Source organism: Diadema setosum, chromosome 17 (genome assembly GCF_964275005.1).
Source record: "Diadema setosum chromosome 17, eeDiaSeto1, whole genome shotgun sequence".
NCBI classification, from domain to species: Eukaryota; Metazoa; Echinodermata; class Echinoidea; order Diadematoida; family Diadematidae; genus Diadema; species Diadema setosum.
The window spans coordinates 5835160-5862927 of record NC_092701.1 but is presented as its reverse complement, the minus strand read 5'-3'; the positions used below and the strand labels follow the sequence as shown (position 1 = coordinate 5862927).

The following is a 27768-nucleotide window of genomic DNA, read 5'->3' as shown; positions in this document are numbered from 1 at the left end:
CGCTTTTACGTTCGGAAGTTCCAGTAACATTCAGCTCCATACGATGCTAAAGTAACTGTCTGATGTTTGTTTTTAAATTTCTAAATGAATAACAGTAACATTCAGCTGCGTTCAATGGTAAAATTAATGTTTGATGTTTGCTTTGACGTTCGGAAATGAGTAACAATAACATTCAACTCCTAACGATGATAAAATAAATGCTGGATGTTTGCTTTTACGATGGAAAGTAAATGGCAATAACATTCAGCTCCGGAAGATGCTAAAATACATCTCGAATGATTGCTTTTACGTTTGGCATGTTTGAAAGTGAATAGCAGTAATATTCTGCCCCATATGATGCTAGAACAAAAGTATTGGATATTTGCTATTACATTTCGAAATGAATAACAGTGATATTCAGCTACGTTTGATGGTAAAATAAACGTCTGATGTCAGCTTCGACGTTCAAAAATGAAAAACAGTAACATTCGGCTCCGTACGATGATAAAATAATATTGTCAGATGATTCATTTCACTTTCGGAAGTGGACAGCAGTAAAATTCGGCTCCGTACGATGATGAAATAAATGTAGTATGTTTGAAATGAATAACGGTAATATTCTGCTTCGTACGATGCAAAAATAAATGACAGATTGTTGCTTTTACATTTGGAAATGATTAACGGTATTAATCCGCTCAGTTAGATGCTGAAACAAATAGCGGATGTTTGCTTTCACGTTTGGAAATGGATAAGGATAGCATTCAGCTCCGTAAGATGCTAAAATGAATGTCGGTTGTTTGCTTTTACATTTAAAAATGATTAACGGTCATATTCGGCTCCGTAAGGTGCTAACAGACTACTAAATGTTGGATGATTGCTTTTACAATAAGAAATGAATAACGGTAACTTTCGGCTCTTTACAATGCTAAAACAAATGCCGGATGCTAACAGATGTCGGCAAATGCTTCCACTTTTTCTTTTCAAACGTAAGTTTTGACCTAAATTTTTAGGCATCAACTTTTATAATAGTCTATACGCCTATTTGCTAAATCTTAAAACACAAAATAAGATGATTGGATTTTCTAATTTTAATTTTGAGTAAATTCGACCACCAAAAAATAAAAACCAGTGATACTGGTGGCCCGATAAAAGTTAGTATGGAGCCCTGTCTATTCTATTCTTTATTATGCTCGGCCTATACTTCCACATCATAATCCACAATATTTTCATAATCGCATTGCTGAAAAAAAAAAAGAACCAGTGCTTGCGTTCTCGGGGAAGAATAAATGAAACATACTTCGTGAAAGGCAAAAAAAAAGTTAAAAAAAGGCACTACGCAGGAGATTGATGTTTGGACAGTGGACCGTGATTAATGCCAAAGATGTAACTGTCAACACCAAACACCTACGCAGGTGCGCCACGACGGTTTAGAAATCTACGCGCGCGGTATGACTATCATGATCAAGAATTAAAACACAGTGGTTAAAGAAAAGAAGATGATGGGCAGAGCGTAGTGCTATCGTAAGCACTCCATTGGCAAGGGTGCTATGTGCTTACCGTGTACGTATGTAGGTAGGTGTTGGGGATTTTTCTTGCCAGCTGTGTACCAGGTATTTCTTTGGGCGCGCGATTGTTCTGGTCGGGAATATTTACAGTCGAGTGTGAAAAGATTTGTGACATGTCTTCTTCGCTGTCCACGCGCGCTTAATCGGAGATGCTGAGTGATGTTGCAATTCGATTCGAGCTACATGCTGGGAAAAACAATAAGTTAATTAAGATCGGGACAGTAGATTTCACTTCGAGGTAACCGAACTTCGAGTTATTTCTTCAAGCTACGCGAATTTTAATACACGGAAACTCCACAGGAACAATCGGGACTTTCATTTTGCCCCCGAGGTAAGTGATATTCGGCTTATCCGACGTCGAGGTATCCAAAGTTGACTGTATTCCTAAAGCTTTCACTGGTGAGATCAACTAATCCTGCTGCTTCCACTCAATCCGCATATAATTTTAGCTTCAGGTTCCCATTAAGCGATCAAGAGCAGTCGTCATAATACAGCAACCCGCTCCTCTGACAGTACCTCTGCAATCCAAGACCAGTTTTTCAAAGGCAAAAGACAAGGGAACGAAGACAGTTGGTGGGTCTAGGATTGAAATTTCGGGATATACGATGTACACGATAATGCTGTTTGTTGAATTTATCGAACACATTGCATTAAAAGAAAAGAGAAAAAAAAAGAATGGTTAGGATGTATAATCTAAAGCCAGATTGCTGAGTCAAGCCTGGGCTTAACAATATAGGATTACACTTTGTCATACCGTAGTTTTGTAGATATTCCGAATATTTGTTCATCCTAATGATATAGGGTTTGTTAATTCCGAAAATTAATTTAGATGATGTTCCTTATTTGGAAGGTTCGTTTGTACGAAGGTTAAATAATCCGTCTTATTATGAACATTCAAATTAAGGTGTGTGTGATCTAATTTTAGTAACCTTGTCTTCATGCATTACAACAACTTGGTGGTATATAAAAGAATGTGATAGAGATTCATCAATTGTTAATCGGGTGTAGTATAGCTTGTAGGACATTAGGAACAGATTAGGATAGGATTTATAGGATTAGGATTAGGATACGTTAATCTCAGATTTTGTTTATATAATCTCATAACTGTAATTTTCTTTAAATACCCTATAAAAATAGATATTAGGCATTCTTAAAGGGTTTTCTTGACGTTCTAGACGGATATGAAAGGTTCTCTAAACATTCCGGAAAGGGTCATAAGACTTTTTAGACGTTCTTAAAACATTTTTTGAACGTTCTAGACGGTTTGCAAAGGTTTTCTGGACGTCCGCAGAACGTCCACAGAACGTTTTGAATATTCCGAAAAGGTTTTACCGACGTCTGTAACGTTGAAAAGGTTTTCTGCAGGTCCTTAAAAATTCCGAGAATTTTTTTAATTGGTTTTTCTAAACGTTTAAAAAACGTTTTTATAACGTCCATTTGAAACGTTTTAAATACGTCGAAAACCTTCCACAAAAAGACGTTCTGAAAACGTTCTGACAAAACGTCCAAATAACGAACGTGGTACGTTTCAAGAACGTTCAGAAAACGTCCTTGTGTTAGCTGGGTGAGTCACACATGTGTGTGTGAGTGTGTGTGGTAGAACCCCCCCCCCCCCAAAAAAAAAATAATGATAATAATACACATGTGTGTATTGATCGTTATTTTTGAAAGGATCTCGCGCTTTCCCGTCGTCATGATAGATAGCCGCTTCCCACCCACATATAAACTACTCGACAGAAACAGTGATTATGATTAACAAACCTTTTTTTTTTATTGTCGGATGAACGAGACTGGGGAATGCGAACATTCAGAACAATGCAACAATTAGTGCGATTTTAAGGAACGCTATTTCCTGTTAGGATCACCGAACCTTCGGAATAACGAACGAATTTCACTTTAAGACTTAACTATCTTCGGAATAACAAACATCCCGGCAAACATCATTGCAACTGTACCCACCTTCGTTTCTCAGGCTTCCTGTTTATTTTAAGATTCGGTGTTTCTCAAAAAAGATGAGCCCTAAAGTCAGTACATTTCTTTGCTCTGAACCAGTGTTCCGTTATTGCCCGTCTTTAATGTTTCTTCTGTATTTTTGGTGATGCTGATCTCACTTTTCCAACCTTTACGTATAGGTTCAAACGTCATATTTAGATCGCTGACTTGTATACACGTTGTCAGCCACAATTTTTCCCACCCCCCCCCCCCTTTGATATGCGAGTGTACAATATAGTATATGCTCTTGACCACTTCAAAACGAGACGGTAATACACTTCCGTTGATAATTTTCTTTTTCGTTTTGCTTATGCGATGGCAAATTTAAACACATATGTTTTTGTGTTTATTCAACAGATTCAAGACCTGCAGTTGTATTTTGAAGACTGGAATGACGATTCTCCCCAACAATTTTGGAGAGAAGACTTGGCCAGATGGGTGTGTACCCTCCCACGTCTTTCAAGCTTCAGTGTGCTGTGCCCCTACTTGTCCGATAAATTTTTCTCAACAGCCGCCATCTTAGCATCATCCTGTCAGGTATTGTATGTAGATATTTTGCTTTTCGTCCTTGAAATTTGGCAATTTATCTGCTGGTGTGTTAAGTATCATATGATGACTATAATGTCTTGTGTATGTGTGTGTGTGTGTGTGTGTATGTGTGTGTGTTTGTGTGTGTGTGTGTGTGCGCGCGTGTGTGAGTGTTGAATGGTTAGTCTCCTGACTGCTCACTCTGTTTTGTTTTGTTTTTTTTTTTACCCCACAAGCTCGACACCCACGAGTGATACAGCCCACGAGCTCGGAAAAAAAGTTCATAACAGCTGATGAGTCTTACAGCCTATGAGTCGTACAGCCAAAGAGCCCGACAATAAGCAAAACAGAAAAAGAAAAACAGTAAAAAAAAAAAAAAAACACCAACTTGACACTAGACAAATAAGGCCCTTGGGTTCGACACCGGGCAAATAAGGTCCAGGAGATGGATATTGCATGCATTCAACAATGTAATGTTGGTCTTGTGGGTCCTATTTTGCGTAGTGTTGAGCTTATGGGCATTATTTGCCTATGAGTGTCGAGCTGTGGACAGTCTAGCATCAATCTTATACTTGACGCCAAGCTCAAGGGCCTTGTTCAACTCATGATGTGGAAATTTATGTTGCACTAAAAAGGTAAAAATATGATCGCTTGAAAATAAAATCAAATATTCCAACCGGTAGGCATTTCTGCCGATCCAGCAGTTTATTTCTAAGAATTTAGTGGTATGGGTAACAAAGTATGTACGTCACGAGACTGAGTTAATACTCAAGTGTCATACAGCCCACGAGTAATATGCCTACAACCCACAAGTCATAGGGCCAATGAATCACACGGTGCACATTTCATATAGCCCGCCAGTTACACATCGCACGAGTTCGACATTGGGTGAACAAAGCCCACGAAGTAAATGACGCCCAAGATTTATACAGCCCATGAGTTCGACACTACGCAAAAATTAGGCTTACAAGACCGACACTAGACAAAAAACTGGCTCTTCAGACTGACACTACACAACAAAGTCCACGAGACCGTCACTATTACGGAAAATACATTAACGAGACGGACACTATATATAAAGCTTTGAGACCGACACTAGGCAAAGAAGATCCACGAGACCGACACTAGGCAAAGAAGGCTCACGAGATTGCGACAGGATGAACAGCGCCATCTATAAGCCAATTAAGAATGCATATATATAGCGTATAGCGGCGTAAGGAAGATATGAGTGATGGGAAAGGAGAGTGGCTAGCGTGTATAAGGCGTCATTTGCCCTCCCTCACCCCCCCCCCCCCCCTCGAATCCACAATACCTTTATTCGTGTGTGCTGTGTGAGTGTTTGTGCAGTATGTATATATATATATATATATATATATATATATATATATATATATATATATAAAGTGAAAGCGCGCCCTAGGTCTTTCCATTATTCAACCTCCCCCCCCCCCCCCAAAAAAAAAAAGTATGCAAAAGCACCCTCGCATGCGTAGTAACTCCTCGACGTTTTTAGTTGTTCTTGTTACCCCCCCCCCCCCCCCCCCCCCCCCATAGTCTGAATGGATCTTCGGGAAAAATGTGTCTGCTACAGGAATTTTGGAGTACGAGGTTGTATACAGCACTTTTTTTTTTTTGGGGGGGGGGGAGATAACTTCAGTATGCCGAGTTGACAAAGAGAAAGTTTGCAAGTAAAGTTCATAATCCAGACAAGGCAATTCATTTTCCATTAAAACAAAATGCCTGATAATTATTATTTATTATTATTATTATTCTATAAGGCTTTAACTCCTCTGACATTCTCTGCAGAACCCCCCCCCCCAAAAAAAAAAAAAATAATAAGGTTACCTCAATGTAATTATGAAAAGGTAGGGCTGCAGACAAGAATTTAATACATAATCATCCCACAACATTCATAAGCATGCAAATTATTGGAAACATATGTAAATTATGAGTCGTCACCTACATAGAGAATAGCATATTTCCAATGTTGTACTTATTTTGGGAGTCACAGCGAACCATAATAATGGCGTTGTCATAGTTACACTAGTGAAGATCACATATACAAAGTCGACAAGTTGGAAGAAAATAAAAAAAATATGCAAATCTCTATGCAGATGTAGATTAAATGCATGAGAGATGAGTGGTTAAGCTACTACGCGGGTTTCGAGATTTTATGAGATACTACTGTGATATCTGCTATCTACATTGGCCTCACGAATCCGGTTATGAATGGCAAAAAAGAAAAATCTCACGAAATATAATGGTAGTCAAAAAAAAAAGAGGAAACGATGGCACTATCTCATGTACATACTGAATCAATGTATCATTTTGCCCGTTTTGCAAGCGTTATTTTGTCTAAACTTAATCAATTGTGATTTAAAACTGTGTCAAGGGACAGCTGAATAGCTGCATATGTTAGAAGAATATTTCGAAAACAATTTGAATTGTATTAAACCCTTTGCATATCGCAGCCATTTATGACAATGAGCGACCTACGCAAAGTACCTTACCTTACCTATACAAATGCAAATCATTTTTAATCTCGCTCTGAATAATGTGACGAAAGTGCTCCGGGCAGTACGTTATTTTTCTCTTTTATGTCATAACAATACCCTGTACAGATGCATACTTGTAGTTGACATTATGGCGCTAGCGCTGTTCATCCTGTCGATCCCTTGGGCCTTTGTTATTTAGTGTCTGTCTCGTGGTCTTTGCGTAGTGTTAGTCTCGTAGCTATTTTTCGACATGTTTCGAAAATAATTATTCAAAAGTTTTATTATTATTATCATTATCATAAGGACTTTAAAAAAAAAAGGGTCAAAGCATGGCTGAATTGGCATTGGAGTCATTATCGCCGACTGGTAAAATTTGAAAAAAAAATATGAATTGCTTATGTTACTCTAAATCTAACACGACATGGCGCCACACAATGGCGCAACCCTTGTTTGACAAATACCCCGGGGTATTAAAGCCTTCAGACTCATTCTTCATGGCACTTGATGAAGCGTATCATTTTGCTTATGTTATATATCAACCGTGTTCCTGTTTCTTGTGCAAACATTCGAAAAGGTGAATTTGGGTTCAGACGAGGTGTTCTCGTCATATTTGCCAAGTTTTGGCAGATTTTTGTTTGTTTTGTTTTTGTCTCTCTTATACCTGTGCTTGCCCAAAATCGCCAGAAACAAGCGCCAAAATAAACATCTGCAGAAGGGAATACCTACGTGCCTGTAACTTGAAATGAGACATTCTCTTTTTTTTCTCTCTTTTAAATCATTTAATTGTGAGAAAATTGTTGTTTATAATCGTGTATAGCATTTACTGATTAGGCCCTTCAATAGGAAATGTATCTTTATGTAGAAGCGAAAGACTTACCTATTAATGTTCAACCATTTTTTTTTTCCATTTTGATAGAAGATAACACACTTTTGTTGTTTTTAGACAATATGGTCTTTTGTTCGTTTGTGTTTTGCAGATTAAAAACCTGAAGTTGACTTTTGACATCACGGAAGACGATTTTCAACGTCAGTCATCGCTAGGGAAAGACTTGGCAAAATGGATTTGTACTATGCCAAGTCTTTCGAGCTTCTGTGTGGAATGCCCTTACTTGCCCGCTGGCTTTTTCTCAACAGCCATCGACCTGGCGCAGGTCTGTCAGGTATGACTCCCATATTTTTCATAGACACAACTGCGCTGACGAAGAAAAAGATAAATAGTACAACACTGTACAATCAAAAGTCCACATTCCATAAGATGATAGAATCTCCCGATTTGCCAAGACCGCTGGTGAAACGGAAGTGCCTGCCGACCGCTAGCCTTGAGCGGGTATAGATCGAACTAGCGTTAAGGCCGTGTAACACCTTTACGGGCAAGTCTTGCATGTGACTTGCGAAGAAAAATTTTTACAACCCGGAGGTCCCCGCAGATGACCCGCACATGACAGTACCTAGTACGTATCTGAACCGTAGTCTCTCGGAGGTGCGCACGCAAATCCTTTTTACCTGCAGCGATGTTTAGGCCGTGTCATACGTTTCCGGGCAAGCTACGCGAAGTTGTATGCTTGTGGGGATATTCCAGCATGCCGGACAATTTCTGAGGACGGAAAAAAAATTGGGCCAGTTTTACATGTGTCTCACTTGCTGGACGCATTCTACTTAGGTTCTTCTTGCGGGTATTCTGTGTGACGTGCGTGCCAGGCGCATTGGGGCTGACAACTCAGTGAAGGAATTCCTCTGAAGAAAATGGCAGAAGTCCCGCAGAATGTCATTATCTTGGCCTCATACGGGGACTGCGAAGTACCTGCGTGGGGGTTGCCTGCGAGGTGCTGCCGCTTAGGACCACCTACTGGCGTTCTGCGTGGACCTCTGCGGGCAATCCCCGACTTACCCGAAAAAAAAAGAAGGAAAAACTGGTCATTCTCAAAACTTGGCTGCGGGTAACTACTGGTGAGATATGCGCTATAGGTACTGTCATGTGAGAACCAACTGCGGAGAGCTCCGGGTAGCAAATATGTTTCCCCGCAAGTCAACCCGAAAAAACTCTCTCAGATACGGTATGACATGGCCTTGGGCATGCTTAAAACTTGTATCAAGTGAGTCGCGGGGTTCCGCTCGCAGAGGTACACGCAGTGTGTATATTAGCATATTTGCTACAATCCAGAGAAACAGCTCGGCCCCGTCATCAAAGTGAGGCCGAGTTGTCCCCCAGTCAAATTTAGCCTGACCCCGATCGGATAAGTTCTCGGATGGGAACATTTATATAATATTGACTGGCCTCGAGGGAGATACCAGAAAATATTGCCCAAACTGAAAGAATATTGCCCGAGTCGAAGACGAGGGCAATATTCTTTCAGTGCGGGCAATATTTATCTGGTATCTCCCTCAAGGCCAGTCAGTATCATAATTATTACCTATCCCCTAGGTAAATTAAGAAAATATGTGAATACGGCTATACACTATGATAATATCATAGATCAATTATCTATATTATAGATCAAGCCACATTTGACTACTTGTAGATCATCAACATGTCGAATAATTGACAAACTGTTCATCAATGTATATCATTCAACTACATATGTATTTGTAACAGGCGAACTTCAAACATCTGAACGCTTTTACACTTTATTTTTACTTCTGTTTAAATTTGGAGAGTTGTAAAACTAATGGTCACTCTGCAATTATTGAGCACAAATGGACGCGTAGTGCTGCTGTAAGTGGTCGACCTTGTATGAGTTGATTTATCAGCGTTCTTCTGCGGTGCGTGTAACCGACACCCAGCGACGTCCTGGAATGTTTTCTTTTCGTGGACGCGATCGGAATGTTTACATTTAAAGCAGGGAGGTGGGGAGAGAGATCCCACTCTTTCTCTTCCCACCTCCCTATGTAAAGTGAATGGCGAAAACCGGAAGGTTGCATTGTTTGCACACATTGCTTTGTGTACGGTACGGTGTGTGTAACCGACACGCAGCGACGTGGCGAAAACCGGCAGAGGCGAACGAATATTGCCTGCTGACCTTTAACCCTGCAAAATAACAACTGCTGACCTTTAACCCTGCAAAATATCAACTGCAATTGCCTTGCAAAACTACCTCGTATAGGTAATAAATATTTCGCATTTCCGTCGTTCCCATCAAAAATTATCTTGTTATTACAATAATAATTAACATTGTTCCACACATTTCTCAGGCATCCCTGTACATTTTGGAGAGAAATTTGACTATTTTGCAGGTGTACCAGAATTATATTTTGCCTTTCAGTCATAACTATATTGCAACCGCATTCCCAAGACTCTCAAACACATAGCGGGGCATCCTAGCACCCAGTGCGCATCTTGGTAGCAGCATTACGTCATAATACAAGGACAACGAGTATAAAAGCATTCACGAAAACTTGGCATGATTGATGTAGAAGTATTTATTCGGAAGACGCTGCGATGATGATGTAAAATTAGTACAAGCAGTATATTATTCCCTTGGACCTTCGATATATACATAACTTCCATTCTGGTGTTTAGATAATCATTACATTATTTGATATTAGCATGATTCTGAATAATATGAACATTCGGTTATGTTTTTTTATTAAAGTGAAACGTCACTATGCCTAAAAAGACACTACAACCAAATGAAAAGAGAGCGCATTTTGATATTCAGCATTCGAACTCTATTACATAGGGAGTAGGAACCGTTCTGCAGCGGGGTATACGGGGAACCATGCACACAGTTTAGAAGCGGCGCATCTATAAAAAAAGTGTAATTCGTGAGCCATGTCATTTATAATGTTCATGCCCTGTCCCTAGAAGCTCCTTGTGTTTATGATTGTTTTTAGTTCTTTCATGTGGCTGTCGTCGAAGGTTTATGTCCTTGTATATAATGCAACATTGCAAGTCTGTTATCATGTGGTTCGTCGTGCTGAAATGTTGTGTTGGATGTTGTGTTTGATTTCTGAAAATAGTGTTTTTGTGGGTGAAATTGAATCGTCGGCTGAAGTTTTGCGTTTTCCCTACGTAGACAACCAGGGGACATTGTTTGCATGTTAGGCTGTACACTACGTTCTTGCTGTTGCAGTCCCCTGACATTGGACGGTGGATGTGGCCGGATCCAAGTTTGATTTCTGTATCTGTGACTACATAGTCGCATATCTGACATCTGTTGTTCCCACGTTTTGATTGCAAATAGGTCTGATCGTTTTGTGGACTTGTGATCGTATAGGCAAACTTTTGAGATTAGGTTGCTGTCTTTGGACACGCAGGCAATGTACTGCTACGTACCGAGGGTGGGGGGGGGGGGGGGGGGAGTGCTAGTGATGGAACTTGATTATTAAAAGCGTTGGCCATTCCTTCCCAAAGGGGGTATCTCACCGGGCTTGAAACTAGTTCACGACTAGTTCGCGACTCTAGATTTTGCTAGTCGCAGAGACGTCTCCTGAAAATTACAGTCTCCGATTAGTCGCCAGTTAGTCGCAAGAAATTTGAGCATGTTCGATTTTTCACGAAGTCTCCGCGACGTCTCCGAGACGTCTCCATCAGTCGCGGAGACGTCGCGGAGACTTATATCTGCGACGTCTCCGCGATGTCTCAGAGACGTCGCGGAGACCTGCTGGAGACCAGAAAAACTGGTGAGAGGTCGCGGAGACGTCTCCGCGACGTCTCCGTGACTCTATTTGACGCTGTTTGACCTACTTAAGAATCACGTGACCTATCTGCGTGCAGACTGGTAGATCAAGTCAGGTGATCCTGCAACGGCTCCGTCATATTTGACGTTTATTTTTTTTGGCACCTTCAATAACTCGTCTCAGAGACGTCTCCTTGGTGAGACCGCCAGACAATTTTATGTTGGAGACGTCTCCGCGACTGCTGTGACTGATAAGTTGGAGACGTCGCGGAGACGCCTCCGTTGATGAGATACTAGCTTCCTCTTTCCCGAGTTGCTATTGTGTTGGATGATATGTGGATACTATACCCTTGCGTTTGTGGGATTCCTATTTTTTGATTATTCTTATCTGATTACTTTTTTTATCTTTTAGTATTTTGTCTTATTATTACACCGACACGTGGATATGATTACGTCACCCTGCATCACAAAACCAACAAAGAGTTGCACCTCTTGATTTCATGTGAGAACTAAAAAAAAAAGGTGAAACAGGTCAACCAGGTCAAATTTTAGTTTTTCGTATTTTCCAAAAGTACTTTTCTTCTTCTACATTGATATTAAGTTTGCGATCATAAATTGAATGTTAAGGTGGGTTTTCAACAGCTTTTTCTACACACCCTTTTTTTTTGGGGGGGGGGGAGTTGTGTGATTATGTAAGTCTTAGACTCCCCTATTTTCTTGAAAATCCTTTGTACACTCTTCATTTTCTACTCCATTAATAACTTTTGAAAGAATAATGCTACTGCTGTTAAATTTGTATGAATCAAGGATAGAATGTTTTAATAGAGCATGGTAAATGTCAGCTTCTCAATAGTCTCATAATTCCTTTATTGTTGTTCCTACGGTGGTTAACATCATGTTTCTGCCTCATTCATCACACAGCTTGCCAGGCTTGGTCAAGATGCAGGGCTTGAATAAGACCCTGTGCTTCAGGACCTCTTTTCTCAGTTCTAGAGTATGTGCTTTCTTTTCAAGATTAGGACCCCGTTTACAGCGCGAGGCTCGGCCGCGGCTCGGCCAAGCCCCGCTTCAGTGTAAACGCGCAAAAGGCCAAATGCGAGGCCAAAATTGGCCTCGCATTTGGCCTCGCTCTGGAGGTGGTCTCGGCCGCGGCCGAGCCCGGCCGAGCCCGGCCGAGCCCGCCTTTTCTCAGTGTAAACGTAAACTTGGCCAAATGCGCGGCCAATTTTAGTCTGGCTTCCAAACCTTCTGCCTGCACCATTTCGCTGTTCAGGATATTAACCCCCTCAATGTCGAAAAGTAGTATAGTTTAAGGTGGTTTTGTCCTGCAAAGGATTTTTTCCCTTCTGCAAATCCTTTGCCCGAACGGCGACTTCGTCGCCACGGAATTCATTTGGCAAAGGGTCTGAAAACCAGACAATACCAAATTGCATTTGTTTACAACCAGAGCGCCACTACGACAACATATTGAAAGGTTTAAATCAAAAGCGCGGCCGAGCCCGGCAGTGTAAACGGACATAATTGTGGGGCCCGGCCTCGCAATTGAGGCTGGGCTCGGCCGCGGCTCGGCTCGGCCCAGCCCAGCACTGTAAACGCGGTCATTAGACCCCGCTTACAGTGCGAGGCTCGGCCGCGGCTCGGCCGCGGCTCGGCCCAGCCCCGCTTCAGTGTAAACGCGCAAAAGGCCAAATGCGGGGCCAAAATTGGCCTCGCATTTGGCCTCGCTCTGGAGGTGGTCTCGGCCGCGGCCGAACCGCGGCCGAGCCCGGCCTTTTCTCAGTGTAAACGCAAACTGGGCCAAATGCGCGGCCAATTTTAGTCTGGCTTCCAAACCCTCTGTCGGTACTATTTCGCTATTCAGGATATTAACCCCCTCAACGTCGAAAACTAGTATAGTTAAAGGTTGTTTTGTCCTGCAAAAGATTTTTTCCTTCGGCAAAGGCCTTTGCCCGAACGGCGACTTCGTCGCCACGGAATTCAGTTGGCAAAAGGTCTGAAAAACCAGACAATACCAAACTGCGTTTGTTTACAAGCAGAGCGCCACTACGACAAAATATTGAAAGGTTTGAATCAAAAGCGCGGCCGAGCCCAGCAGTGTAAACGGACAAAATTGCAAGGCTCGGCCCCGCACTGTATACGGGGTCTTCTGAGGTTTGGAGAGTCCATTTGAATTGAGTTATTCATCATTTCAAAGCGTAGAGTATGCTCTTTCAGGAACTGCTCTTAAAGCAAAAATCCATTTCTGGCGACTTTTTATTGGCTATTTGGTGTAGGGTCACATAATGATATACAAGGGATAATACGCTCAGGCATATCAGGTTGAATATGACGTATGATTAGGAAAAAAGGCAAGAAAAAATAAATGTTTTGGTCTCGTTTTCGCCGTCTTATACATATGTGATTCGTCCCTGGGATTTGATACAGAAACACGGTTTTATAGTTCGCTCTTTTCCTCTATTTCTTCTTTTTGCTGTCAACTTTATTTCTTTTTTTTTTCTTTTTTTTTTCACTTCCGAATTTGATCTCATGTCAGTTAACATTGCTTTCTTTGATTTTATTTCATATCTGTTTGTAGTTTCATTATCATCGTTCTCTTATGTGTTTTCAGAGGGTCCCATATCGCATTTTTTTTTTTTTTTGCTTTGTAGAGGGACCCTCTATTTCCATTCCTATTCTTATCCATTTGCACTATGCATTTGTATAATATCAAGGAAAACGCAATTATGTTTTCATAATTTTGTTACTCACTTTTACAAGTATACTGTTAATTTACATATTCAATTATTACAAATATGTTCTGCATATACATTGTGAGTGACTTTCTCTGTTCTATTAGAGGAAAAAAATGAACTTTGAACGAAATTCAGGTGTAGCCGTTCGAAATACATGACATCGATGATGTTAGAGATTTCGCATAATTTGCTCCACCATGATAAATTTAAGATTTAAGCTATCCACATCAAAACAATCAGGCAACTGTACGTAGATTGTTTCATACTTCCTTCCTTTGGATCTCTAAAATGATGATCATGGCGTATAAATAGAAAATCTGTCAAATATAAGGAGGGGTGTTGCGACACGGATTGTCGCCCCTACACGGATTGTCGCCTCCTGCTCGGGGCGACAATCCGTGACGGGCGCTGGCGGCACGGATTGTCGCCCCCGTCACGGATTGTCGCCTGGCGACAATCCGTGACGCTTGTGCAGTTCCCAGTTTTTGACCTCGGAGGCGACAACCCGTGTTGGCAAAAAATTTGTTGCGACACGGATTGTCGCACCGTCACGGATTGTCGCCCCGGGCTCGGGGTGGTTCCTCCGGTGTTAAGCTTTGGTGGGATGGGTATGACTGGTAAGTTATGCGTATGTGTGTGTGTGTGTGTGTGTGTGTGTGTGTGTGTGAGCGTGTGTGTGTGTGTGTGCGTGTGTGTGTGCATTGTGAGCTGCATGATATGTGATGTGTATGATTTTTTTTTTTGTGTGTGTATGTGTGTGTGTTTGGAGTATATGTAGAAACTGTGCATGTGTGGTGGTTGTATAGTGGTAGTGGTTTGTTTGTCTGTGTGTATACGTGTGCCTGTATGCTTACGTGTGTATGTGGAATATCGTGGCGCTACTGTGGCAATACAAACGCCTTCAGAGTGTATGAGCACGTGTTTAAAGAATTCACACCAGCGTTGATCTAAAAATAGTGTGGGTGTGTCAACCAATATCAGCGGTGAGGCGGGCTAGGCGAGAGAGAGACCAAGAGAAAATACATACGAGGGAGGTACCCTCCCCAAATGTTATTTGTCTTTGTTCATTTTTCACTGCAGTCATTTTCTTCCATCAGTCTTATAAACTAGAACGTCCATACCACTATTCTTTATTCCAGAATAGGTTTGGCATGCTTTAAGCATGAGCGAATAATTTCCACACGCCGTAAAAAAATTGTCAATCGTTAGTTGATTTTAGCACAAACGAACTGCCATTGCACACCGCTAATACATACGTAATACAAACAAACACCAACAAACACTCAAACAAATCCTCATAATGCAAATAAACCAACTCAACACTTTTCCCTTGATATTTATTGATTTCATTCAAATAGTTCATAAATCGACCCATTCTGGGTGTAACATGAACAAGAAAAGTTACAAATGGCAATTCGAAACACAAACAAATCCATTTGTCAATTTATACCACAAATAATCTCACTTCAACATAGATAACTCGATTATAGACTAACCTAGTGTGCCTTCACGAGAAAGTTTTGACATGTAGGGCCCTATATACCAAACCTATATTCCTTGAATATATTGGTTTGGATCATGTGACACCTTCTTACTTACAAGGGCATTTACATAAGAAAACACAAATACATTACACAAATCTAGAATGAAATCAGTCATAAAAAACCCGACCACCCCCTCCCCTCCCCAACCAAAACAAATCTAGGGCCTACATCTATCCTAAATATTAAATCCTACCAACATCTGTCATACCATTTATAACTATCCTTCTTCAAAATCCAATCCCCAACCCACCAACCCCTGATTAAACAAAACCTAAATCATCCCACACCCACATTCACCAACCCAAATACATACATACACACACACACACACGCACACACACACACACACACACACACACACGAAGGTTCGTTATTCCGAAGTTTTGTTTTTTCCGAGGCTTCATTTATCCGAAACACACAATTCCCTATACCTAGAGGTTCGTTGATCCAAAAATGAAATTCGGAATAACGAACCTTCGGAATAATGAGCCTTCGGACGAATGAGCCTTCGGACGAATGAGCCTTCAGAACAACAAACTTTTGCAATAACGAAATGTAACCCCCTTCCAACATACCGACGCACACCCGAACCGATACCACATTCCTTCCTGATGAAACGATTTCCCAATGTTGATAAATAAGACATAATGAACCGTATGCAGAAAAGCAGCATCCGCCCGCACGCAAGCTCCACTCCGAATTCATATACAAATCTGCCAAACAAATTCATCAAATTCAAAGCTGCTGATAAACTATCAATATCAACGTTTATGCCAGCAACAGCTTATACTAGGTATCCCTCCCCACGCGCAGCTAAAAAACACATACGCAAAAAACTGACAAAATAAACACATTCTTCCATCACACACACACACACACACACACACACACACACACACGCACAAACGGACACTAAAAAATATAATTATCATGTGCACGCGCACATACACACTTCCTTGAAACCTCACCATGACTTTTTACATGGCATGTTTGCATGGATGTAGCCATGTAAGTTATGTGTTAGTGTTTCAATGATTATGTCCAGAACGATATTACCCAGCAAAATGTGCTTCGAGGGCGGGCGACAATCCGTGCCGCCAACGCCCGTCACGGATTGTCGCCCCGAGCAGGAGGCGACAATCCGTGTAGGGGCGACAATCCGTGTCGCAACAAGGGGCCTACATAAATGAAGTTATGATAAATCATGGCAAATGAGACTTTCTGTCAGTCATGAAATATCTAATCTTAAATGTTGGGTACGTGTTATAGGTGCGGCTCCCATTTTTTTTTTTTTTAATGAAATCATATATATATATATATATATATATATATAATATATATATTTATATATATATATATACGTATGTTATGTCATTAATATTATTTCCTCATGTTGTACAATGTGTGTTGCTTGTTTTTTTTCAGTGATATAATGGTTTATTTGATTATTAATTATTGATTGTTTGCTTGTTTATTTGTTTTGACAGATTGAAGATCTCATGTTTTCTTTGCAAGACAAGGATATCGGTTCTCCTTATCAATCGTTGATGGAAGGAGACTTAGTTCGATGGATGTGTTCTCTGCCACATCTTTCTAAGTGCAGTGTAGAATGTACTTACTTGCCCGTCACGTTCTCCCCAACGACCTTGCCGTCACCCTGTCAGGTATGTCACCCTTAACTATGCATATTATAGTCAGTATCCTAAAATGCCATGAACTTGTATCATTATGGCTTTGGTGATCGACTGCCGTTATTGCTATCATTAATTAAGAAATCTTGGAAAAAAAAGTCTCAGACGACATGGAAAATAATTGTAATAGCTTATTCGAGCCAATAAAGAATAACCCAGGTGATTGGGTGTAGACACTCCTTTGTATGAAATACTAATGCTGATATTGATAATGATAATTACATGAATAATAAAACATTGTATTTGTGACTTGCTCAGTACAATGATTCCAAGCGCAAGGGGAAAGAGACGAAAGCAAAGCAAAGAGAAAAATAGCATGTATATGTAAAGAAGAATATGACATACATCAGCGTGCAATAATAAGCACTCGCGAGGGTGATATAATTCGTCTGCGCTCTGTATAAACGTTGGCACTGGAGGGGTATTATGGAAATTGATGAGTTTTCAGAAGTAACTTAAATGTTTCTAGTGAAGGGGCTTCCTATATGAATATTAATGGGTAGATCATTCCATAACTTTGGTGCAATAATGTCCAGCGAATGAGCGTTCTCCGTAACTTGTATCATGGTGCGGGGTCTGGAAGCAGTTGCAGGTGGGCTGTAGCATGGGAGCGTCAACATCAAGATGCAAAATGATGAAGTTGATGAGGATAGGAGGGAGATTAGATTCTGAACGAATGAAGGGGCTTAATTGTGGATAGCTTTGACGTTTGAAGTGTAGACGAGGAGGAGAATTTTTAAGACAACACCTTCCTGTATTGGCAACTAATAGTACGTACACCATGTACACAGCATACTCTTTGCTTAAACGCAGATCACTGTCCTTCATCAAATCTCCAAGTAGAAAAAAAAAAAAAAAAAAACAGAGACAAAAAATACATCGATGTCAGAACGTGATGATATTATCATAATTCCACACATTTCCACGTCCCAATGTTGGTTTACCATGGCCTGAGAAAGGGGAGGGTCCAAATGCTAAAAAAGCATTGCCTGTACAGTTTTGTCTCCTCTTACCCACGTATGGTATTGTAGCCACATGATTGAAAGAGCGTAGACATAAATGAAATAAGAGATATTATTCAGAGGGGTGAAGGTTCAGCTACGAGTTTCTTCACTTTGTCTCCCTCTAAAAATAATTATTTTTTTAAGATCGCAACTGCTGATCTGTAAATTAACAAACATGTCTGAAAAAGGAACCAGTGGGACTCGGACCTGTCATCTACTGCTTTCCGGGCGGCGACACTACCACCAGGCTGTCCCTGGTTGCCAGTAGTTACACGATAAACATGGAAGAAATACCCAAGCTCCGAAATTCCGAAATTGTTATGTTAAGTAGTCCAAAGCGGACAAGGCATATTAAAAGAAAGAGAGAAAGATACTCTTCAGAGGGATGAATGTTCAGGTACAAATTTATTTGTTAAAGATTGCAACTGCTGATCTCTAAATTAACAAACATGTTGGAAAAAAGGAACCAGTGGGATTCGAACCTGTCATCTACTGCTTTCCGGGCAGACTACCACCAGGCTGACCCTGGTTGCCAGTAGTGACAGTAGATGACAGTATATATACGTGGTTTTCTATAGCCCCAATCTTTACTTTTAAGCTTTGGCTAAATAAAAGTCGTGATCTATTGATTATAATAAAGATTTTCAACTGCAGTTTGTTTACAGCTTTCCATGAAATTCCAATCTCTAAATCATAAATTCGACAGCATATTTAACGAATTCAGATTACGATGTGTTCAATGTACATTTTTTTTTTCAGATTCGCGAGTTTATCATGGACATTTCCTTGGGTTGGATTTCAGAGCAAGCCGGAGCAAACCTGATCGAATTTCTGAGTCTGTTACCCAATCTTGAACGTGCCGATCTCAAATGCGAGAACGTGCCTCAGACAGTCCTCGAAACAATTCCTTCACTGGCCACACGTTGTAAAGTAATTATTAGACATTGCAATTTTGTTTACTGATTGTTAAAAAAAAAGTCTTGAGGAAGTATCAACGTGTATTATTCAAATTCTGTTTTCAGAAAGGAAACGTTTTCATGTATATGCCTACCCAAGACAGAGAGTCTAGACGCAAGATTCTTTACATATCGGTGTCCAGGAAAAAAAAAAGACATAAAGACTGATATATTTTTTTTAAAGGCCAAATAGTTCGTATTGCATTTGCATCAAACATTTATCCTCTAGTAATTGGTTGAAAAACCTTCACGTGATTATATGATATATACATATATATATATTTTTTTTTTGAGCTATGTGAGAATGTTGGCATGTTTGACACTCCATGGAGTACTACGTGCAACATAACGTCACTTCTATGACGCCATATTTTTTTTTTTTTTTTGCAAAGAGTATACTATTTGCAAAATTATGTCACAAAGCAATTTTGTAATTTTGCGAGGCTTTGTACCATCACTCTTTGAAATGTAATGATTTTTAATAAAACAATTATGAAATCACGAAGCAATTCTGATATCGAGCACTGCTTCGTACTGTCACTCTGTAAAATGCAACAATTTTTAAATATATATATATATATATATATATATATATATATATATATATATATATATAATGTCATTAAGCAATAATGCCTCTCCTTTGAATTCTCACATTGGCCATGCCACAGCTGGAGAGCATTACCGTCAATGGAACACCAGTGAACGAGTTGGTCAGTCCGTGACTTTCAACGAGGTTTGTATGCTCCTGTCACACTTTGCCGGATAAGGCAAACGCATGGGAACCGAATGTCGGTTTTTGGCATCCGTTGCCTCGTCAAAGACGGATAGAGCGAGCCGACCCTTGTCCTATAGTTGCACGTTTTCTCCTGTGTCTGTACTGTACTTTGTCCTTTCCCTCGCGTTTCGATCCGCTAGGCCTCCTGTAAAGTCCGTCGCTTCAGAATGTCAACATGGCCCTTCAAAAGTATATTGCCGCCTGAATTAGGGAAAGCAAGCAACAGAGAAGACAGATGCGGTTCAAGAAGTTTCAAATTGGTCCTGAGAGACACAGGCAATTTGGTTTGTATGACCAATTGGCATATGGACACAAAGGCGAAACAAATTCGAACTACTTTGCAAAGTCTCCCCAAATTTACCATGCAAATGATGTGTTTCAGGTGGAAAGGTGAGAGGCACATCAAAAAGAAAGCAAAATGCATCATGTGTTTCAAGGTCGGAAAGACCACTGGAGAGATCTGATCAAAATTTATTGAAACATGCATAATTATTATCACCTATAATACGCTAGTTGTAGGGTTTACCAGCAAAAATGATTTCATTTTAATTCAATGAAGAATAATTATGTGCCTTTACTTGAAAAATCAACGTTCATCCGGCTGTAAATCATTATAAAGAACATCTGAAAAAAGAAAAATCAACCAGGAACAAAAAGTAGAGAAGGTTTAATTTGTGAAGTTACATCGGGCATGTATGAAAGTGATTTTGTGCAAAACTCTTCGGTAAATGTGCATTTAAGTGATATTTAGAACCAAAATAAAGAAAGCGGTGTCAAAGGTCTAGCAATAAGTTGTCAACATATTGAAAAGGAGGCTAAGTCTTGGCCTTCTATCCCTTGGCATATTGATGGGAGCTGACAGGAGATATGAAGTGAAGTGTACAGGTAGTAGAAGCAGAACTTGCCGAGTGGTGGATGCTCCAAGATGATGTAATAAATGTATAGCCAAATAGCCATCAAGATGATGTAATAAATGTCTAGCCAGATAGCCATCACGTCAATGAGCTGTTTGACGGAGGTCTGTGCTCTCAGAGTGCTATAATAAATCGGACAAACATGCGCATTTTGTCAATTTGAAAACGAGTGAAGTGACAAACCGACAGAGAAGGAAAATAAAAAAAGTTATCAATATCTTACCACTTGCATATGTTTCGTTGAAGTAACTACTAGTATAAAGTGGCTTATACGAAATGCTGTTTTTATTTACTGAAAGGGTATAATTTCTATTAAAAAAGTCGTTTTTTATAGCAACCATCATGTCACATCTTGAAAACTTTTGCACTAATTCACGCAGAAAATCCGAGTTACGGACGGAGTGGACGCTCGTGAAGGTGACTGAGTGTGTGGCGCTTGGCTAGTCGACACGTTACAATGGGAGTGGCAGCGCCGTGCGTGGAGGGATATCATGTTCACATAATTTCCCGCGTAGTGTGTTGTGTGTGCAGGTGACAGAAATTGGGTTAAATCTACAGTTGTCATTAAATTTTCTGGACAACACTATTTCAGGTGATTACCTGTGTACAATACGTGTATTCAAGGGCCCGGTAGCAGACAGCAGGTGGCAATCGACCGTTGCAATCATTTACATTATTACTACCTGTGAAGAAAATGCACCAGTCCGACTAGAGCCATCAGCGAAAAATGAGACGGAATGTGGAATATATTTGGTTGTTTCTGCTCCCAAACATAACAGTTATGTTGTTTATAAAGCTGCTATGAATATCTCACATACAAAAGTATCTGGGAAATAGATTGAAAACGATATTTGGCGAGAAACAAAGGCTTGAAATTACATGAATTCACCCTGTTGCCGATGGCAGACAGTGAAGGTCAACGACTCAAATGTTCGTTGGTTGTCTCGTCACGTGATAGGTCTGTATAGATTGTGCGCCTTCCCTGTGGCAGTTTATCTTTACTGCAAAAGTGCGTCAGGACTGCTGACGTGGCTGAACCAATGAACAAGGTTCTTATATCACGAAAATGGGTAGAATCTCTACTTTCTGAAGCCGTCCACCCCAAGATCGTGAAACCTTCCGTTCCCGAGATATCCCGTGTGGAAGAATTGCAAGACGACAAAACTTGCTCAAATTCGCCAAATTTGATTAGACTGTTCGCCATAGACAAATCTGCTTATACTAAGGTACTATTCTGATCAAAAGTACGTCAATGCTACAAATGTTACAATAATCATACATGCACATGAATAATTCCTGAAGTGTATACTTTCAGAATCCGGGCACCCCAAGTTTGCCACTTTAATAATTTTAAAGTTATGGCAGATTTTGTGGAAAGATGAGTCGATTTTTGACCCGTTTTAAGTGTTGTAGCGTTCGCGGGGAAGCGCGGTTTCGCAGATGACCGAAAGTTTTCAATATGTAGAGTTATGTCTTTGCATATGCAATATTCTTAATAGCAAACAAAGCTTTAACTAGAATTCTCGTGTTACCCTGGCAACGACCAGTTTTGAGCATTCCCGTGACACGGTATCTAATGAATCATTCTTTTTCCAACTTGAATTATATTCTGTTGTTATAAACTACTCTTTTCTTATCATTTGTTACCATGGCAACAGGAGCAGACGCCGTATTCTGAAGGTCTCGACATCCAAATCTACTGGGGATATATAGTCGACATGTGTGCCAAATATCGTGCTTTTAGACAAAACTGAACATTGTTCTACAATGCCGCTCGAATGTCGGTAGGAGACTTTTGTCTAAGGCTAAAGAGTGCGTTATAATGAATACTGACGAAAAAGGGGAACATGGGCCAGAGCCGGGGAAAAATGAACATCCAGCATTCAAGGAGGGAAAGCGTGTAATGGACCACGCCGCATCGAGTCTTACACCGTCTCAACGAATTTGATTGACATTCACATCTACACTCACGTGCCAACGGAACACAATGCTCTAGCGCATGCTATGATGATTCATCGGATGGGAGTAGCATCAATACCCATTATTACACCCTGTTAAAAATGCGAGTGACAATTATCATGACACATTATACGTCTAAAGCTGGTGTTATGTCTTGTTAAGGTGTTATCTTGATCTGCAGTTAAACGAATGCATTGGAAAGAAACCTGGCTGAAATAGAAAAATCGGATTTGCATGTAAATAAGTTTCCATTGATGTAAAATGATTTTTTTAAGATGATCCGAGTATCCTCTCGTATCACCTTCTGTATCTGTACAGATTCTTTCTTCTTCTATTTCTTTAGTCCTCCCCAAAAGTTGTGCAGAGGTTCACTCGAAAAGTTCTTCGACTATCAATTTCAAACTTATATTGTGTATGTATCATGTCGCAAAGACAACAGATCTAATGTATCATTGTGATTGGTCTACCGTGATGTCACTATGACGTTATTATATAAAATCACATTTTCGTTCATCTCTCATTAATGGAATGGAATTTCTCGATGAAATTTTCGTCTCATATAGCTCAAATCAAGCTCTTATAGCTCATATTCTCAAAATGCATCTCTACAGCAAAAACATACACGAACGCGCGCGTTGAAATGTTGACATGCTGCAATCGAGCTCAAAATTATTTTGCACACGTTTCAGATCATTTGGAACATTTTTTGAAAAATTGAAAAAAAAAAAGATGGACGGACGCGTACGCGTGCGAATATACGCACGCGCAGCTCGTATGCAATAGAAATTCCCCGTGTTCTTTTTTTACCTGGATCAGATGTATAAAAAGTCAAGGAATAATTATACCTCGTTTCAAGTCAATCTGATCCAATATGACGTCACACGGGCCCATCAAAGTTTAAATTCCGCGCTCGCGTCAATAGCGTCAATGACAATACACAGTGCATATATATACAAAAACCCGCTAATTCAAATCCCATTTGACTCATCCTGACGAGTAGGAAATGGGATTTAGAATTAGCGTTTTGTTTTTGTTTTTTGCATTATGCACTTTGTATCGCCATTGACGGACCCGTATGACGTCATATTGAGTCTGATTGACTTGAAACTTAGAATTATTCCTTTTCATTTTAGACATCCGATCAATTTCTGAATTACTGTTGCATACGAGCAGTGCGTGCGTATATGCGCTCGCTCGTAAGCATCCGTCCATTTGTTTTTATTTTTCAAAAATGCGCCAAATGATCTGCAACGTGTGCAAAAAAAAAAAAAAAAAAAAAAAACGAGCTCGATTGGCTGATGCCAACATTTCAACGCGCCTACGCGTACGTTTTTGGTGTAGAGACAAATTTTGAGAATATGAGTGATAAGAGCTTGATTTGAGCAATATGACAAATAAATTTCATTGAGAAATTCCATTCATTATTGAGATATGAGCAAAAATGTGATTTCACATAATGACGTCATAGTGATGTCACGGTCAACCAATGACAATGATACATTAGATCTGTCGTCTTCGGGACATGATACATAGATGGTATAAGTTTGAAATTGATAGTCGAAGAACTTTTTGAGTTAACCTCTGCACAAATCGGGAGAAATAAATAAAGAAAGAAGAAAAAATCCGTACAGATACAGAAGGTGATACGAGAGGATACTCGGACCACCGAGTCTATCTCTCGATCTGAGACGCATCTCAAAGAGATATCAAATGGGCGTTAAGTGTGACAATCAGTTGGGCAGGCGCAGAGCAGTCCTGTGTTGAAAGGGGCACAAAGGGCATATGGAGGGACCCTGTGTACCACAGGGACGTCAAGACGTCTGAATGGGACGAAATATACACCTGGCATTCAGAGCATCCAGATACTGTATTTGTTTAAAGCTTTGTGTATGTCTTCACTGGCCGAAGTCAGAAAGTGCTCTCCCTTTTCTTTTTAATCACTTCAATAGTCTAACTATAAAGTGTTTCAAAATGGCAACCGAGTAGTATATCAAACTTACTTAAGTCCGTAGTCTCAGTACTGAAAGGGAAAAGAAAAAGGTTAGATTCACGTAATGTACAAGAACGTAAAAGGGAGGATGGTCATCCCGCTACCAAGAGAGAGAGAGAGAGAGAGAGAGAGAGAGAGAGAGAGAGCGGGGGGGGGGGGGAGGGGGGTAGAGAGAGGAGAAAAGCTGGAGATTCAACCTTGACTAAGTCAACTGTGCCGAGCGAGAAAATATGGAGGTGGGGGACTTTAGAAGAAGGGAGACCGGGACTGACCACCAATGACGAATCATAAGTACTAAACACCACAGTACAATTACACTTCAAGTATAAGTGTGTAAAATAAATTATATGAATTCTATGGCAATATGACCTGTGTTTACAGTATTTTTACCAAAAGTTGAGTGAGTGCTAGAGTCTCAATCTTATGAGACAGTGACATGATACACTGAAAAATTGTGACTTTAGCGTCATCGGGCTTGATTGTCGAAAGGTGGAAATAAAAAAAAAGATACTGTTTTAGTCAATCAGATAGATATTTTCCTTTAACCAATTGTGTCTGAATTGAATTAAAGAAGGAAACAAAGCTTGGTTTTATTCTCATGTTTAAAAAACGTGTTGGATAGAAAGCATAAATTGTACATTTTTTTTCAATTAAATTTTCTTCAATGCAATAATAGTTTATTTCCAATCAACGAAAATCAAAACGTAGTACAAAGTATAGTACAAATTTTGTAAAGATCCCGACCGTTTATCATGAAACCCAGTATGAAATATATAGAAATTTGTGTAATTATCGAATTCGACAAACTAAACTTTTTTTATTAATGGCGCGGGGGTCACACATTTGAAAAAAAAAATACCTCATTAAAAAAGTGGAAGGTTATCAAAATTAATGAAATTCTGGATGAAAATGTCTAAATCTAAAAATTAAGAAATATTGAATGTAGTGATGTATATTCAAATAATATCCCCACTCTTGTAGACTCTGAATTCATAGTCTATTTCCACTTGTCATAGTATCCGTAGACAAATAACATGAAATCCTTCCTTTGATGATTTCCTTAGCTTTAAAGCTTTAAGAAAGCCAAAGTGATACCAGTATATCAAAATGGTGCTGAATATAACTGAACAAAATACCTCTTTTAACCGTGGTTGGTGATTTTTTTTGGGGGAAAAAAATGACGATGAAAAAAATAATGTAATTTGTTTTGAGAAGTATGACTAAATCTCGTGACCAATTTGGTTTCAGTGAAGGTTGTAATACACGTTTAACTTTGTTAGATTTGTCAAGGCTCTATACGGGGACCGTTGTTTTGCTTGGTATTTTTTCTTTACTTCATGTAAATGCTTAACAAAATGTCAATTTGCTGTTGTCAATAATTAAGTTTGAAGATGAAACATGTTTTTTTTTTTTTTTCTATCAGCCTTGATCAGGGTACGATAAATTATCTGTAGAATAAACAATGTTTAAAATAACGAGTTGAGAAATTTTCAAGAGGGGTATAAACTGGACAATTACAAATCAATGTTAAAATAATGTCACATGATTTGTCAGGCAAAGAATGGAAATATTGATGAAAATCATTAATTTGAATGTAAATGATTAGTATATAAGAAAAAAAAAAGTGTATAGCACAAAATCCCTTGGTGTAATCATCGACCGTAAGTTACATGGAAAGATCATAATAAACCATCCTATTTGCAAATAATCGAAAATTGCTGGTGTGCTATACGAGGTTAAAGATATTCTTACACTTCTTATATTGGTTACTTTTCACCATACGATACGTTTGTCCCACCCCCCCCCCCCCATAGAGAATTAAAGTATGGAGACATTGTGCTCAGTACTCTAAAAAAAAAAAATGAATGCAACGAAAGCGTGCTGTGGGGATGCCATTACTGACTCGAATTGTTGTCTTTCATCATTTGTATAAATATTGTATTGTATTTCAGTTTGTATGTATCGTACTTGTGGTCCTTTTTGCAGTAACATACCAAATAATATCCGAGGTAAATCATTTTTGTCTACATAAATTGATATATATATATATATATATATATATATATATATATATATATATATATATATATGTGTGTGTGTGTGTGTGTTTGTGTGTGTCGCTAGACATGACATTCTAGTTAAGAGCATATTCTGGGAGAGTGGACTTTAAGCTTTAAAATGATGTATAATTCAAAGCAAATGGACTTTCTTAACCTATCTAAATATTGGAAAGAAAGCACTCACTTAGGAAAAGTGTGAAGTGAGAGATGAGGCTCTGAAGCACAGTATCTATTCAAGCACTTAATCTTTACCAAGCTGTGCTAGCTCTGCGATGAATGGGACAAAAAAAGGATGTAAGCCGCTGGAGTAACAACAATGTAGGGATTATTAAATCAAACTGAAATTAAGCATGCCTTATAAACACATGCCACTTTTTAAAGCAGTAGCATTATCCTGTCCAAAGTAAGAGGAGTTGAAAGTGGCGACTGTATGAAAAGAGGACTCTAGAGACACACTTAACCACACTATTCTGCCGAATAATGTTCGAGATAAAGTGCTAGAAAACACACTTTCCTGCCCGTTTTATGATCCCAAATTTTAGCATAATATAGAAAAAGACTTGCTCTTCCAGAAAATATGAAAAAAAATCAAGATCTGCTCGCTTGACCCATTTAACCTATTTTCAGTCCTCGCATAAAATCAGTGTGTGCGACTTTTTGTTCGTTTTGTGATGCACGGTCACAAATAATTATGGTATATATTACGAAATCGTATCGAAATTAAGTTTTCACAGCCACATGGAAGAATAAATTCTGACGTATTTAGATATGTAAACAATTTTCCGAAATTAGACGCCTACGTGCCCCAATTATGGAATAAATCAAATGCTTTACCAAAATCTTGAGAAATTTTGGCGCGTTTGTGCGTATGAGTCGTAGACGGGGAACACTGTGCTCCTGTAACAGCTCATAGTCGTGCAATTTTTGGTCCGTTTATCGCCAAAGTTGGTGTCTTTCCCCTATTC

The 27768-nt window shown here is 39.6% G+C and overlaps 2 protein-coding genes across 2 annotated transcripts in view; both read left to right on the top strand.

The window, feature by feature from the left end:
• LOC140241071 (uncharacterized) overlaps nt 1–19827 on the top strand; it is a 47374-nt gene extending 27547 nt beyond the window's left edge. The window contains exons 6-9 of the mRNA XM_072320839.1: nt 3894–4078; nt 6306–6327; nt 7537–7719; nt 19774–19827. Coding sequence (XP_072176940.1) covers nt 3894–4078; nt 6306–6327; nt 7537–7719; nt 19774–19827 — 444 coding nt within the window. The remainder of the gene's footprint in view (nt 1–3893; nt 4079–6305; nt 6328–7536; nt 7720–19773) is intronic.
• The window catches only part of LOC140241124 (uncharacterized), an 81404-nt gene that overhangs the window by 35716 nt on the left and 17920 nt on the right, over nt 1–27768 (top strand). The window lies entirely within an intron of this gene.